Consider the following 17,203-nt stretch of genomic DNA (forward strand, 5'->3'; position numbering starts at 1 on the left):
CCTCCTGAGTTCAAAGCTGTAATTAGATCTCAAATCAGTCAAGAGGTGACGGAATTATGAGCTAAACGTTTGTACTTGAAAAAAAAAAAGTCAGAGCCGTTCTATGGGCCGCTATGCCTCAGCTAAAAAAATGGGAGCAAGTATGAGTGCTCAAACCCTCATTTGGAACAATCACTCGCCTTATGCAGCCAGGAATGAAACAAAACAGCAATTTGCGAGAATTGGTGGTTATAAATACATTTTATTTCCTGAAGTTTGTATTGCAGTTTCTATTACAGTCACACACTTGTATACAAACATAATGAAATACAAGATATATAGGTCAATAATTAATGTTATTAGAAGAAAAAATGTATCTTATACTCCTCCTTCAATGACATCTTTTTCCTTCTCACTGCTACGCGAGTCCCTACTTTCGAAATAATCTCTTATTTTTAAGAGTAACGGTTAAATCTTGCTGTTTGATTAAACAAATGTAGTGTAAGTGATGGCAGTATATGCTGTTGACTAGCTGCTTCCCCATCTTGTGTATCGTAGTGTAAGTGATGGCAGTATATGCCCTACTCCAAGTAAAGTCAGTTTTTACCTAAGGATACCACAGTATTGTAACAATCCATACAGCAAATTCGAAGCTTTATATTAATTAAAACTGAATAATAAATACCACTTACCGTTAAAGGTTCATTTAATGAAATATTCTCCATTTTCCTTTCCCCGTTACCCTTCTTTAAGGCCGATTTCTGAGGAGATATACCAACTATAAGACAACAAAAAGATAGTTTTGGTTCTCATGCTAGTGAAAAGTGAAATGCGATCTTTTAACTAGTTCTGGATTAATACTGTTGTGGTAGTTTAAATTATTCAAAAAGTGCTTTACTAGGAATAGTTAGTGGGTTAACCCTTAAGTTCAGTTGGGAGACCGCTCGCCTGACATATGAGAAAGTCTCGGATTCGAAACCGTGCTGAGGAAATAAAATTGGATTACTACAGAAAAAAGATGAGTGACCATCACATGACATTGAGATAAGGCCCGCTCTCTAGCGCAGGATTAGATCAGGAACCTCTAACGCGACGGGCGAGCGCCCTACATACTCGACATGCTAGTATTACACTTCTTGTTTCTTTGTTTGTTTTTACTTAAGCTATATAATGGGCTATGTGTGCTCTGCCAACCACGGGGATCGTAACCCAGTTTCTAGCGTTGTAAGTCTGCAGACATACCGAAACCACTTGGGGCATGCACTTCTTAACAGCAGCCATACAGTGAATGTTCAGTAATATCAAATTTCTGTTTGACATTTCACTGAAAGATCATATTATTTCGTTGGTAACCAATATAAATTTAAGTCATTTAATCTTAGAATTTATACACACACACACACACTAACTTTTTGAGAGCCGTGGGTAAATGTAGCAACAAAGAAACTTCTGGAAAAGTGTTTTGTGATTTTGTCTAAACAAAATTATCATGTATAGTGAACGAAATGACTGAAAAAAAATTTAAAGATACATACTTCGCCCATGTCCTTCAAAAAACTGATAAAACTGGGAGACGTAGGTTGCAATACTGAGTCTATCGGGTTCTTCGTACTTTACCATGTCTTCTGCCTCCAAAAGAGCGGGAATACCAAGTTCCTCTTCTGCTACTTGGAAAGCCTGTAGAAAGAAACGTTTTCAATTAAACACTGCTAAAAATGCTTATTAATAAACATTCTTATTTTGAAGGTCTTGAAATTCCCGAAAAATGACCACTTAGAAATAACTGTAAAAAATCTTCAGGTTTGTGAAAATTAGTGACTAGAAAGTAACCATTAGATGGAACTTTTAAATTTATTTAGGAAATTGATATATTAAGAAGTTTCCTATCTTTTGAAAGCGAATCAATTAAATTTTAGTTCAACAGAACGCATTAAATGACGTTTTCCATTGAACAATATTGTTACATCTCTTTAAAAACTCTGCTAAAATTAATGTTTATTTTATTCTATAATAATAAAATAGCGTGTCTGTGGGTCTGTGTGTGACTGCCATAGCTACAAAAGGAAAGAACCCAGAAACCTGAGATTTTGCAAACTTACTAATTGGACCCTGAGGGTGTGCATCTGGGTATTATTATTTATCTTATCCACATGCGTGCGCATCTTTCTAATGAGGCAAGTTGGCGAAAAACCTCATAAAAAAAGAAGTGGTTCCTTATATTACAAATATAAATTATACAGACAGACAGACACGCACGTGCGTGTCTGTGTATGTGCGACCGCCATAGCCCCAAGATGAAAGAACCTAGAAACATGAAATTTTGCACACATGCTAATTTGGTATAATTACTTATCCGTATGCGTGCGCATCTAATTAATGAGGCAAGCTAGCGAAAAACCACATAGAAAAAAGTGGTTCCTTATATAACAACTTCTAATTTATATAAAAGCCAGTGCTATTTGGTAACAATGTGTTCCAACAATGGCTTTGATGCCATGTCACTTAGCAACAAAAGTATATAGGTTATACTTTTATGCTAAAATGGGCTCAGAATACACACAATATCAATCTAATAACCCGAGCGATGCCAGGTACTTTCGCTAGTACTAAATATTATGTACCTAACCTGCTGATCGAATTGTCTTTAAAGGATGATGAATTTAACGATTTTCCTGAAATGTTGCCTGTAGTAATTGTCCTTTGTGTTTTCAATGTCAGCCGATTTAAGTAAAAGCAATGTTACAGTAATGGATCTCAGCGGACCCTAGAAAATAAACTGAAACCTAGATTCTATTAATGAGAAAGTATTTAAATATATAATAAAAAAATACCAGCGTCACACATAAAGCGCAAAATGTTAGTTTCATTACAGAAAACAGTCTCTAATTTTGAACTGATACACAAGATGGGGAAGCAGCTAGTCAACCAAGATAGTTCTGCAGAATAACAGGAGCATAAGATATACAAGATAGTTCTGCAGAATAACAGGAGCTCAAGAAGATATACAAGATAGTTCTGCAGAATAACAGGAGCGTAATAACACGTTTCAAAACTATCTTCGCACGAGTTTCTTACTACACGCGCCCCATTTCAGCAGTTGATTTGATAATAATATTATTGTGCAAACTTAAAGTATTTTCATAGTCTTCACTAAAAGTTAATTTGATCTATTTCATTTATATCAAAAACAATTCCGGTATTTAATAAATGAGTACATGTACACCTCAATGACGATAAGCCTAAAAAGTTCTCGTTGTTTTGCTTTAGCAGTTGACAATAGATATGTGTTCATAAATCACACAAATATTTACCAAATATACCTTATGAATAATCATTCTATTTCTTTAAAAATATCTTATAGAAAAGTTATTGCCAGCAGGTAGCAGCACTTTATTATTCTACCCGTACACTTAAAGCTTCTTACTGCATAGCTTGCATAATTTAGTCCGATATTCTCAATTTGCTTTATATTTTATTGGTTCTTTCGTGAGCCTTTCTTTAGTCTTTATTGGTGGGATGGCGGTGTTGAGAGAAAGGGGTGGTGGTAATTCTAAGAAGTTACCAGTAAAAGTAAAGAAGAATACTTTTTGGTGTTAGCACAAAGCTACACGATGGGCTATCTTTGCTCTGCCCACCAGGGGTATCGAAACTCGGTTTCTAGCACTGAAAGTCCGCAGACGTACCGCTGTGCCACTGGGGGGGTGGGGAGTAAATGAAGAATATTTTAACATGTCAGCTACGGTACATCTGCAATATCTAGTGCCGACAAGGCCTATCGTTCAATATAAGGCTTATCAATTCAGCTGGGATGCGACGTTATTTACCATAAGAATGTTCTTCGTTTAATAATAGCGAAAATTAAAACATTTATACCAGGTTAGGCATGACATTAATTTTTGTATGTGCAAATATTTTTTTCACAATTATATCAGAAGAGAAACAATTCTCTTGTTAAAATATACTTAAGCTGGGGTCATAAGCCTAAAATCTTAAACATGGGGCTCGAACCCCACATAGTCCATTGTGCAGCTTTGCACTTAACAACAAACGAACAAACAAATTTACTTTTTACTCCACAACTTTTTAAGTATGTACAGTTACAATAGGCGTCTACAGCTAGCAAATAATTACCTTTAAATTAAGAATGAATGTTGTTATGCAATAGCGAGAAGAAAAAAGTTGAATAAAAAAACTAGAATAAATTGAAAAGTCTGAATGAAAAAAAAATATTTTATATTATTTTATTTATTTCTTGCGACGTTTCAGGAAGACTCCCTTCATCAGGCAGTAATACAGTCTTTACTGCATGACGAAGCGCGTTTGCCCGAAACGTCGCACAAAATAAAAATAGTTTTCATTTAGACGTGTCAATTTATCATCTTTTATCCAAGTTTAAATTAAGATACCGGTAAGTTTAAGTATTCGTTTAAATTAATTACAGTGTTACTTTTATTTCATTAGATGATTTCAAGTTTAAGCGTAAAGCTACATAATGGGCTATATGCGCTGTGCCTACAGTGGCTATTGATCTCCAATATTTAGTCTTATAAGCCCTTACGCTTACCGCCGAGCCAGCCACCAGGGTAGTTTCTTCTCAAAATACTATAAAACGAAGATATAACCTGCGTTTTCTACATTATTATTTTAACATAATACATTTTTTAATTGTTCAGTTATTCTAGTATGTGCAGTTTTCACATAACACGTGGTCAAGAAAGACTAAGTTTCTTTTGTTTGCTTATCAAGCAAAAAGAAACCTATTGGGCCGTCTCTGTTGTGCCAACCGCAGGTATTTAAGCCAGAGTTTTAGCGCTATAAGCCCTCAGACTTTCCGTTGAGCCACTGGGTGCAATTGCTGTTGCTCTAGTTACTTTTGTTGATGTTTTTTTTTGTCATTCTCCGAGACAACACCCGGTTGGGCCGTGGGGAGATAATGTTAGGAAAGCTGCACATTGTTAATGTATGTCACCATTAACGATATTCAATGGTAGGTAAAATGATGTCTCAAGGTCCTCCCTTATGTTTGAATGCGAACGACCAGTCACGTAGTAGTGCAAAGTTGCTCTGATGTTTCAAAGTTAAACAAGTAGCGTTAGGTTTGATCAGTCTGGTAGCAATTTTAATGAAGTGCATTTGGGAGAAAGAAAAGCTCATTTCCAGTTAATGCGATTGTCCATCATCCAAAGCATGTATAAACCCTGTGTTTGTATTCTAAATAAAGATTGTTTATCCTGTCTTACATTGTGCCCAGTCTCTATTTCCTTTTCACAAACTTAGTTTCAGAGAAATTAATTATTACTCTGTAATAAATATCTTCATGAAAAACGAAGAAATTATCTAAAAGTTCACGAGTTTATTCTTATCACGCCAGTACCGATTTGATCCTCATGTATTGTGCAGTAGCTTCCTTTATAACTTGGTGCTCCCTGAACCGTGTTGAAAAGGTAAATAATAATAATCTGTTTTAAACAATCGCACAGTCACGTGCTGTAATTTGATAAACCTGCTAGTAAATGCTGAGAGATGTCAAGACCTTAAAGTTATATCCGCTAGATGACAGGACTGCTGCGCTTGTTTAAAATGCTGACTGTGTAAGGAATGCATAACTTATGTTACTGTACTGATATAATCTAATGTTGTATGTGTGTGACAACTAGTGTAATGCGAGTTTCAAATGACTTACCTGTCATCGACGGTGAATTCTGTGACCTGCGGCATGCTTAATTTAAACACTCGCTGGTAAGATGAACTACTTACTCAGCATATTTTCTGATTATTCATCGGAAAGATGCTATAGAACCATTTCTTGGAAGTTTAAACTGTAGAACAGAGAACGTTATGTGAACCAAATTGATTAATAATGAACGAACCCTAATCAAAAACATTTTCCCTGTGGAAATCGCCCACAGCTGTTTTTGTTAGAGTATTCCAAACTTAGATATTTTGACTCCGTGTCTATAGAACTTATCAGTTTTAGTGGAGTCAAAGTAGGGATTTGTAGCTTGAAAAAATAATATAGACACTATTCCCAGCATTGTTTGTTTACTTTTTTTTAGAATACCCTAGTTGTGGGCTTGCATTTTTGTATTTTGATTCAAATTGTCTTCTGTACATTTTTGACAATCCCTAATCCACCTTTTTAAATTAACAATTTTTACTAGTCTTGTTTCTTTAGTTTACTTCTGTCCATTTATGGAGAATAAATTTTAAACTACATACGTTTCAGTTGAATGTTTTCAATAGTTTACTGCTGCATTGGCTTTTTTTTCACCCAACCACCACACTGAACTTATTTAAAATAAATAACAAATGTACAACAAAGAATAAACACGTGCATTGGTATGCAATCTGTTACATACAAATTGTAAAGTTGTTCTCTAAGAACTGTCTTGAGGGAAAAGACTGTATCATCACAGATTTAACTGGAGGGACACTCAAAAGAGCGCATACCTCTACCACGCAGCGTTGATCATATTCGGCCCTCAAAAAATACGAAAATATGTCAGTACGTCCGTCCGTGTTAACGGACACGAACCATTTTTGGTAAGACAATGAGGAATAATATTGTACATAAGTCGACCAAGTTTTATTAAAATTCGACCACTTTTTAATGAGGTATAGAGCAAAAATAGTGTAGAAATAGCTCCCTATGACCTTGACCTTTGATCTCGACCCCCAATACAACAACAACAACAAAAAAAAAACAAAAAAAACAATAACAAATAAAACTAAACACTTCTAAGTTGGGGCATAGTCAACCAACGTGTATACCAACTTTCGTCCAAATACATTGAGCCGTTTTCGAGAAATCTTCCTGACAAACGCAGACACACACACAGGGGTGAAACATAACCTTCGTCCACCTTTGGTGGCGGAGGTAATGATTGGCTTCCGTGAATGTCATAGTGTAATGTAATCAATGTCATCAGAACGGAATAATGTTTATTCTAAGACAATATAACACAGATTAATGCAATGTGAATAGACGCTGAAACACGCTTACCTTGTTAGGTCTAAATGACACATATGTATGTTCTTTAATAGCCTGCTGTACACAAGTGTTTGCTAGAATAAGGTGACACAAATAATGCATGCAAAATAGGCAACAGCGACACACTTAGCGTAAGTCGCCAATTATCGCAAACACTTACAACTTAACACAAACTATTTAAAAATAGCAATAGCTGTTTGAAATAATACTATATGCAGGGGCAATAAATACTGAATATGCACTGAAGACTTCAACTAAGTATAAGAGACAGTAAAAAGAATCACCACCGTCGTCCGAGTAGGAAAAGTTACTATGGTAATCGTCCACTGTTAAAGACTTGCTGAATATAGTCACAGAAATCCACTTAGAGACAGCAAACTCGAGAAACGATGAACAATAGTGACTCGAACTACGATATGCAACAATAAAATCGGGAACCTTTCACGTGTCAGTTTCCAATTAATGCGCTAGCAAATGCGCGAGTTGTAGTTTTCAACTAACGCGCACGTTAGGAAAACACTAGATTTTTTGATGGCGGAAAGTAATTGTTTGTATTTAAGCACAAAGCTACACTATGGGCTATCTGTGCTATGCCCCAAGGATATCTAAACCCGGTTTTTAACGTTATAGGTCCATAGTCATACCACTGAACCACAGGGGAACAGGCGGAAAGTGAAGGATTTAAAAAAAATTCGCAGCACAACAAAATTAAAGATGTCGAATTAAGTTTAAAACTACTCCATGTTTTTTGCAAAATTACCGTGCGGTTCCACACTACAGTAGATATCACTTGCAATAATTTTATAGTGGAGTTATAATAGGGATTTGTAGCTTGGGCAAATTCAGCAATACATCTCCAGTCTTGTTTGCGATTCCCATTTGTAGATTTGACATTTTTAATTATCTAATATGTTGGCTTTTTTATTGCACAGCAATGGGCAAATATATGCCTAGGGTATTTTTTTTTGTTTGAAATTAAGCACAAAGCTACAAAATGGACTATCTGCGCTCTGCCAACCACGGGTATCGAAACTCGGATTCTAGCATTGTAATTCCGCAGACATACCGCTGTTCCACTGAGGGGGGGGGGGCGCCTAGAGTAAGACACAATCCCCATTAAGCGCGTATAAAATTTTACCAGTAAAATAGCAGCCTTTTCAAATAAAACAAATGTCTAAAACATAGCTTTAAATAACGCTTCGTGTCTTTTAAAGTAGTTATTTACTGAACCAAGTGCAAACTACCGATTTTGCTGTAGGCCTGTGAAACAACAATATTGATAATAATATAACAAATGGACAAATTTTGATTGTGTCTACAACCGTGAAATCATTTATTTTGCTTATTATCAATGTTTGGGTGGTCTTAACTATTGAAAAGGAAGGTTTTGAGGTGTTGTTTCACGAATGTTGCCTCTAGTCTATATTTATATTAAGAATCACTTGACTTAAATACAACAGCATTACAATATCCCAGTTTTAAATAACATTTAATGACCCGAGGAAAATTATACCGAGATTTTATTACTATGCAGAATATAATGAAAAATATTCAATGATTAAGTACTTATTTTTGACCTTACAAAGGCTTTCCAAATTTGTAAACGAAAGGTTATAAAGATTGTGCTCCTCAGTGTTTAACACGTGAATCCGAGTTTTCGTGGTTTGAATCTATTTGATGGCAAAGCGCACTCCATATTTTAAGACCGTGGGTGGGTTATAAGAATGACAGTCAAATCCAATTATTCGATTAGAGTAGCCAACGAATTGGCTTTTAGTATTATTGAACTTACAAGTTCAAAATAAGGGGTGGTATGCACAGATAGACTTAGTGTGTATTCATTTTCGGATATTTGTGAAAAGCAACTTAGGTGTTTAGGCGAAATTCAGTAACAAAAATTGAGGGGTTATTTTAGTTTTCTCGAGAACGATTTTTTTTTCATTGTAAAATTTTTTCATTGTGCACAATGTAAGTTTTTTTTTAGAACAAAGCCACATTAGGGTGTGTCCACCGCGGGGAATCGAACCCCGAAATTTAGCGTTTTAAGACAGTAACCTTACCGCAGTCCCACTGCTGAACTATAGGTGGTGTTAGGTACTTATATCAATATATAAAACAACACTAAGAAACATTAGGAAAGCAAGTTCAGTTTTATTTTGTTGAGAAAAAAACAAAACAAAACAAAAAAAAAAACACGAAAATATATGGGATTAAGATACATGTATGTATATATACGTAAAGCTAAAATTATACACACTATTTTACAAAACAAATATAAGAAAAAATATATTTCAATTCAACTTTACACCTTAGCATACATTGATGTAACTAAATCAAATTTAATAGTTTTTAAGAGGTTTAATAAATCTTACAACTGTAACAAAAGAAATTAAAAGTCAACATGAAATAAAAAAAACATAGTCGAACTTTTCTTTTAAACTGTACTGTATTACAATTCATTTTGTCAGTTTTAAAGTTGCAGTAGGAACATTGAAATGAGTTTGTTTGATACGCCCACATTAGGCTAAATCTATTAAATACCACACCAACTAAAACGCTCTTTGTTTAATTTTTTCAGTAATTAACAACTCCCTTTTCCATTGAAAATTGTCATGCCGCGTATTAACTATACAAATTCTTTAATAGCATCTTGTAGCAGAATAAGAAGGTCTTTGTTACAAACTGACAAGCCTAACAAATTAAATAGCATCTTGTAGCAGAATAAGAAGGTCTTTGTTACAAACTGACAAGCCTAACAAATTAAATAGCATCTTGTAGCAGAATAAGAAGGTCTTTGTTACAAACTGACAAGCCTAACAAATTACCAAAGAATAATTTAAGATTTCTGTAAAAAACAAAAAACAAAAAAAAGTGATACGAACAGTTAAGTAGCTTTCTATTTTCTACATATTACCAGGATAATCGGTATTAGGAATGATGTTTGTTTACATTTCAAAATAATTCTTATAACGGTAATTAAATGTGTGTAATAAGCGAACTTGTATACTGCAAGTGTTGCAAAAAGACAGGGTCATATCTATTTAGGAAAAAAAATCATCAACTTTGAGAATCAAAGTGATTCACATCTCTTGTTTCAAAATCTGAACTATTAAAGAATTATAAGATTACGCTACCAACTGGGCACAAAATACGTAGCTTAAATATGTACACAAAAAGACAGAAGTATAAATACATTATACACATGTACATATATGTACAGGAAGGTTCTACAACTGAAGTGATACTAACAACACCACAGAATTTGTACTTATTTTTCTATTTCATAACCACTCTTTATTTTGCAATAATGTTTTTTTTTTATATTTCCGAAAAGGGCGCTCTTTATCGTGTATGATCCTGCACTATGAAAGATCTCTCTCCTGGTCGTACCAACAGTAATTCATCGTCTTTCAGGTACAAATAACGAAAAAAAAAAAAAAAAAAAAAACATTCGCTAAGTTTGAGTCCAGTAGATTTTATCCCCCTCTTATTTTCTTAGCACATTGAGAAATTTATGTAACAAAAGTCTATAATTATAGAAGGCGCCAATGGTTTTGATATTCATTCTTTTCGGGAACGTTTGTTCTACAAGTAATATCGTGAACGAAACCCAGCTGGCAATAAAAGTGTTATTGACCCATCACAAGTTATTAGGTATATTATTTATTGATGGTAGTTTACCATATAGAATTATTTTGTAACATTTCGAATTGCTTGGACATAAACTAAATTATCTGAAAAAAAAAGATAAAAAAAAGCCCAAGAGGGATATACATTTTGTCAGACGTTTTTTGAGAGGAACAGGACGAGTTGGTGCCTGCTTTGTATTACTTCAATTGCATGTTTCCGTTTTATTAGGACTAGATGGACTTATCTACTATGCCCTTAGTAACATCTGGGAGATATAAAGTGAATCCTGTCTGGATTATTATATTTGATTAAATCATTAGCGAGAATATGGCGACGACAGACCTCTATTACAATAGACTATGCAGTTTTTCTAGCGCTGAGTTAGGACTAAGTAGTTGATAAGAAAATAGTAAGACTACCCACAAGTGTTCCGCACGTATTATGAAGGTAACTGGTCATAAAAAAAAAAATAAATGTTTACAATGAAGTGTTTTTTTATATCTAAACCAGTTATGATAAGAGAGTTTGCTACAATATTCGATACGAGGAAAGGGAGTTTCTCTTTTCTGTTTAATTCTTCTTTTTCAAAGTAGTCATGAACAACATATTCAACGATGAAAATGTATAAAAAATCCTAGCAATACGTTTTATATAATTTCAAAATTGACACTTAGCTTCAAATTCGAAGAGAGTTTTGCTATATTAGTTCCATTAAGAAGTAAGTTAAGACAATTTAATATTATAGTTTTGCTATAGATTTGGGTTTTACAAAAAACAAACAGTTGTATTAAGTTCATCTGTCATTGTATTCCAGTTCAACGAAAGTTAAAATTTCTACACCTTTCCTTGCTTCGCATAGTATTTACGTAAAATAAATATGCTCTCAGTGATACTACCAACCAATGTACATCGTAATACACAGAGATACCAATTGACATTTTGCGATTTTTAAAAATTTAAATGAAATACCCAAAATTGCCCTCTTCTATGGCCAGTCTGGACCTTTGACCAACGTCAGAAGGCAAAGTTACATTACTGACATAGGTGTCGATGTGAATAAAAGAAATAATAAAACTAGTAAACTAAGAAATACATCACAAAAATTGTACATAGTCACTATTCGCTCTAATCTTCCCCGAATCGGTTAAATGCAGCAATAGAGTACATTAACGTAAAGTTTATCTGAAAGTCTATTTGTTAAAGCTACTAAACCAATATTCATTCAAAATGTAACGAATGAACTTCCGTGCACAACACTTCTAAAAACCTGAATCTAATCACATTTGGAAATGTATTCACTGGCGAATTTCATGGATAAATAAAAGGATTATGAAAAATGTTAGCTATATAAGCAAAGCCATTTGTTGACTAGTAGTGTCCATGCAATATTTGAAACATCTTGCTGTTAGTCCTGGAAAATAAAAGAGAAATTTAATGGTTTCAAACAGCTAAAGAGCCTGTAATGTGGTTACGCAGACTACAGATTTATGCTAAGTTTTTAGTAAATGTTTAGTTGGAAAAGAAATCAGCTTCTAATCAAAAATGTACAAAAATTTACAGAAATACTAAGAAGAGGTTTCGTTTGAAATTATTTGCCGACTATACAAGTTTTTTTTTAAACATATAACGTGCAATAGATGCCAAATCATTCTCAATTGTATTTTAAAAATAATCACAAAAAGTACTAGAATATTCCAATATTCCTCTGAAAAATATCAGCCCAATAATATTCTTTTGAATAATACGTAAAATAAATACGTCCTTTTAAGAATACCACACGCAGCAACTTGTATCCCTTTGTATAGCATACGTAATATAACAATGTTCCTTTGAATAATATATGACATGAATACACTCCTTTGAAGAATACAATAACGTAGCAGCATCCTTTTGCATAACACAAAATATAAATGTTCCTTTGAAGAATACATAATGAAATTAACATCCATATACAACAATACTTTTCCTAAGAGTTCCAGTTAAATATATCCAAACATAAATCAAAGGGATGTTTAACTATACGCAGTGTAGCTTGAAAATAATTTTGCTTTTAAGTTGAAATGTCACTACAAGAGAATGTAGCACGATTACTAGTTATTCTTCTTTTTCTTTTCGCCTCTGTTAAGCAGCAAGACCCAATCTTTGGGGCGATACCTGTTGCTCAAGATTAAATATCGTATACATAAAAAATTCTCTATTAACTAACGGTAATGTTATTTTTTTCAAAGATTAGATTCTGTATAATTCAGAATTGGACGACAAGTTTTATGAGACATAATTATAATCCCGTCAAAGTTGACAACTAACTTTAATTTAAAATTTTAGTATCTCATATCTTAGACAATTCCTGTCTAAATGTATTTTTTTTCCAGAATAAATCGGAAAACACACAAAAAAGAAATTATCAGCTGAAGTTACACAAATAAGCAATCGACTGGGGACCAGCTGAAACTCCACGTACAACAGTTTTAATATCATGTATGGACCTTGCTGAAACTCCACGTACGACAGTTTTAATATCATGTATGGACCTTGCAGTCTTCGTTCAGTTTTGTGTTCTGTTAGGTTTAAAGAACCAGAACATCTTATCTTGTAAACGTGATATTCGAGTAGGGAATTAAAACAATGTGTGGAAGAAGTTTCGCGTAAAAGTTTATTTTTACAAATGTAAAACTGAAAATTATGGAACAGGCGTTCTCGTTAACCCGTTCTCGTAGGGTTTACCCTATTGAGGAAAGCTGACTCTATGCAGGATTATGCAGCACTACCAGGAAATATTTGTCCACATGTAAATTTTCAGGTAACACATAATGTCATGCCAAAATATACTCCCGTGTACATATACGAATTGTTCGAAAACTTTTGTCTTGAACTCGCATAAAAATAGTCATTCTACAAACGAAACCAAAAATACTTCTTTCATGGACCCGGGTTTAGCCTAGTAGTTAGCGTGCCCGGACTGTGAATATTCGGATTCATGGCGTTGCAAAAACGCAACTTGTGATTTAGGACCGTGAGTGTACCATATATCAAATAAGGGGTGTGCACAGAAGGGACCGATCCCCCTCCTCCAATAAGTATGCATACGGACTCTGTCATTTTGGTGAGTGTGGTATTGTTTATTTCTACGCGTATTATGCGTGTGTCGATATGGTTTACATAATATTTCATGTGTGTGTGTTTAACTCCTTCCCCTCCCTCCTCCGATATCGGTCAAATTGAATTTTCTGCGCATGTCCCTGTTTAAGCTTCCTTATAGCCATCAAAATTAGAGACGGCTAAGCGCAGCTAGCTCTTATGTAGCTTTTTATTTTATTTTTTAGGGTTAATCTAGGACATATGTTCTCTCATGGAATAATAGTTGCTTAGGTTTACATAGTAGTATAATTGTTTTTGATTTAGTCAACTTTCGCAGTAACACCTTGAATAGTTTTTAAGCTGAGGAATTCTCAGTGCTATGGAGATTTTCTGAAGCCTACCAGAGTGATATTTTGTGCAAGAAGCACCTCTGGTTTCTTTTACATCCTGTACCTATAGACGTGAATCTCTGGATAACTCTTTAGTGAATTTTTGGATAATTCTATACTAGAACTCGGTATATTTGTAAAATTAAAGTGCATTAATACGCGCGCGCACGCACACACACACACACACACACACACACACACACACACACACACACACTTTTGAGCGTGCGCCCCGCGTGATTTTTTCTAAAGTTTTGTAAGAAACGAAACAGTATCATACTATTTTTAATATTTATAATTTGTTACAAAACATTTCGTACATGTAGACACTTAAAAATGGATTTCATTGATCGATGTTATTGTAAGATATTGTTACGTCTCTGTTCGTTAGTTGATTTTCCGTAACTTCGTTCCGACGAAACTTTAGCGACACAAGTCCTTTCTTAAATAAAACTGGTTTATTCTTTCTGAATATAACTTTGCGATACACTTAATTTCAACAGTCGCCCTATAATTCTCAACGAACTTCTCACGTGCTTAACAATATTCTCTCTGACTGCAGTTCAACTACTCATTACACTGTTCCCGTCACGTTGTGAACGTCTTATATATACACAAGACTAACACATATCTAGTAAATGCTAGGGCATTCTTGAAGGAACAGGATATTTCTAGAAAGGGGTAGCGTGATACTAGTCACGTGACCTCGCTGACGCAAAAATATTAACGTGGTTTTTATATGCTAGGGCTGTGACAATTGCTCGGATAATCGAATCCGATTTTCTTGGGAAACAGATTTCAAAGTCAGAAAATAGATGATCAATGTTCAGAAATAGAATAAGTTTCTTTGATTACGAAAGTTTTTCCCTGAACACTCAAACAAACCTTTAAATGACTAAATATCCAATTTGAATAAGTAGAGTTGTTTAAACAAGTAAAAGCTTGCAATGGTCTATTCTTTCATTGGGGTGTGTCTGTGAGCCAATTATATTGAATGATTACGGTATTTCGTACGTGTCACGTGACTTGTGACGCATGTGATTCGCACGCGCAGGGTTGCATTTTTAACAGTCATTCACCTAATTCAACATCAATTGACCAGCTAAATAAAAATCAAGAACAAATCCATGCAGACATTTCTAAAAAACGGTACAATACCTTCACTATATTGTTTCTATTTCTTAAGTCTGCTTATTTCTATACTTTCGTCATGTTTTCTAATGTTGGATTCAAAATGGCCGATGATTATACGATTCGATTTTATGAAAACTATTAATTTATTTGAAAACTTAAATCGTCACAGCCCTAATTCAGACCGAGCGGTTTGTAATGACAAAGGTATACATTAGAATATAAACATGTTATTATGTTGGTTATTTTGCATCGATAAATTTCTAAAAGTATTGTCTTTTATTGAAATATTTCTTCTAGTCTTCAAACGTCAAAGAAATAATCCCGTTGGCTACAGTCCCATCAGTATTTTCTGGCCTTAGTCGATAGATTTTTTTTTTTTTGAGGGGGTGGTGGTTCGGTTGTTACTTGGTTAATTAAGACTTAAAGGTTTTTTAATAAGATCAAGTCTACACAACTACTTAAAACTGTGTTACGCGGCCCTTAGATATGCAAAACCAGTTTAATTATTCTTAAAAACGAGATTGTTTGATCTTTTTTGAAAAAAGACGAAAATAACAATTATATTGTTACGTCTCCGTTTGTTAATTAACTTTCCGTAACTTCGTTCCGACGAAACTTCAGCGACACAAGTTCTTTACTTAATAAAACTGGTTTATTCGTTCCGAATATAACTCTGCGATACACTTAATCTCAATACTCGCGCTAAAACAACACTGTAACGAACGAACGTTAACTTCAACAATACCCTGTGACTGCAGTTCAATTACTCACTGTCCACCACACATTACATTCCCCTCTTTTATATACCAGCCTACCCTATCTAGCAAATACTAGACCATTCGCCAAGATACGGGATAGTTCTAGAAACAAGAGAGCGTGAGAATTGTCACGTGATCTCGATGACGCAACAATATAATACGTTGAACAATCGTTAAGTTTTGTTTTTATTTTTCTATTTAGGCTTTCTGATATTAAAAAAAGGTTATTTGGTATTTGTTTTTATGATGTTGAATCTAAACTCGTATTTTGTGCATGTATGCCTCTGAATGTATGTTTATGTAAACTTGTTATCTGTGTTAACTTTTTCTGCTTTATAACTTATAATAGACTATATCAAAATGTATAAGTCTATTTAGTGTTATGGTTCCAAAAATGTAAATCCAGAAAAATGTTACAAAACTATCATTTCCATGATTGTTCCAATAATGGTTTGATTCTTTGGTTAACGGGTCGGGCGTGTTTTACTCGTTAGTATTCTTGGCTGAGTATCGGAGGTCCAAGGTTGAAGTCCATGGTATGTTGTTAAATATGCTCTGCACTTTCAGCTATAGGTTCGTTATAAAAGTGACAGTCAATCCTGTTAAGAGTAGGTCTGTAGGCGATGGATACTACTGACTTCCTTCTCTTGGCAGCATTTTCAAACTGAGAACTGATAAGCCTGAACCGTGGAGTTGTTAGACCTGGCAGTTTAACCCAGGTTATGCATAAGATTCCCAAATGGTTGAAAATATCAATTATCAGTTAGTAAACAAGTTACGTCGTAAGTGTTTATACTTTCTATTTTGTTAATTTCATTTTTAAAATTATGCCCTGGCCATTGCATGTACATGTTCATAACTTGTGCGATAACGAGAAATAAGTTGGAGAAATGTACCGAATTTTTGAAAAAATCAGTTCAAATTGTAAGTTTCTAGGTTTCGAGCAGGATGAATTTACATGAATAGTGAAACTCCAAGTTTGAAGAAATATAAGACGTTTTTTAGTATAGTGAAAATACTGTAACTTGAGAATCGTGCATATCGTACTTCTCAAAGTAATACGCAATTCGTTCAAGGAACTAGAGAGGAAATCTCCTTATTACCTTCTAGTCTAGACCTAAATTGTCTTCAAATTAGGATCCATTAGGATCAGGATACAAAATTCTCTTCCATCACTAACAATTTAACAAAATTGAGACTTTTTCAGTTTAACATATTATACGAGAAATAGAAGTATTGATTCT

The 17,203-nt window shown here is 34.2% G+C and overlaps 2 protein-coding genes across 3 annotated transcripts in view; one reads left to right on the top strand and one right to left on the bottom strand.

The window, feature by feature from the left end:
* The window catches only part of LOC106464918, a 41,514-nt gene that overhangs the window by 18,930 nt on the left and 5,381 nt on the right, over positions 1-17,203 (top strand). The window lies entirely within an intron of this gene.
* Positions 672-17,203, bottom strand: part of LOC106464916 (MICAL-like protein 1) — a gene marked incomplete at its 3' end in the record, with an annotated part of 51,324 nt that continues 34,792 nt past the window's right edge. Inside the window, exons 4-5 of the mRNA XM_013925088.2 lie at positions 1,515-1,656; positions 672-757 (exon numbers count right to left, since the gene is read on the bottom strand). Coding sequence (XP_013780542.1) covers positions 672-757; positions 1,515-1,656 — 228 coding nt within the window. The remainder of the gene's footprint in view (positions 758-1,514; positions 1,657-17,203) is intronic.

Source organism: Limulus polyphemus, unplaced genomic scaffold, assembly GCF_000517525.1.
Source record: "Limulus polyphemus unplaced genomic scaffold, Limulus_polyphemus-2.1.2 Scaffold1781, whole genome shotgun sequence".
Classification (NCBI taxonomy): Eukaryota; Metazoa; Arthropoda; class Merostomata; order Xiphosura; family Limulidae; genus Limulus; species Limulus polyphemus.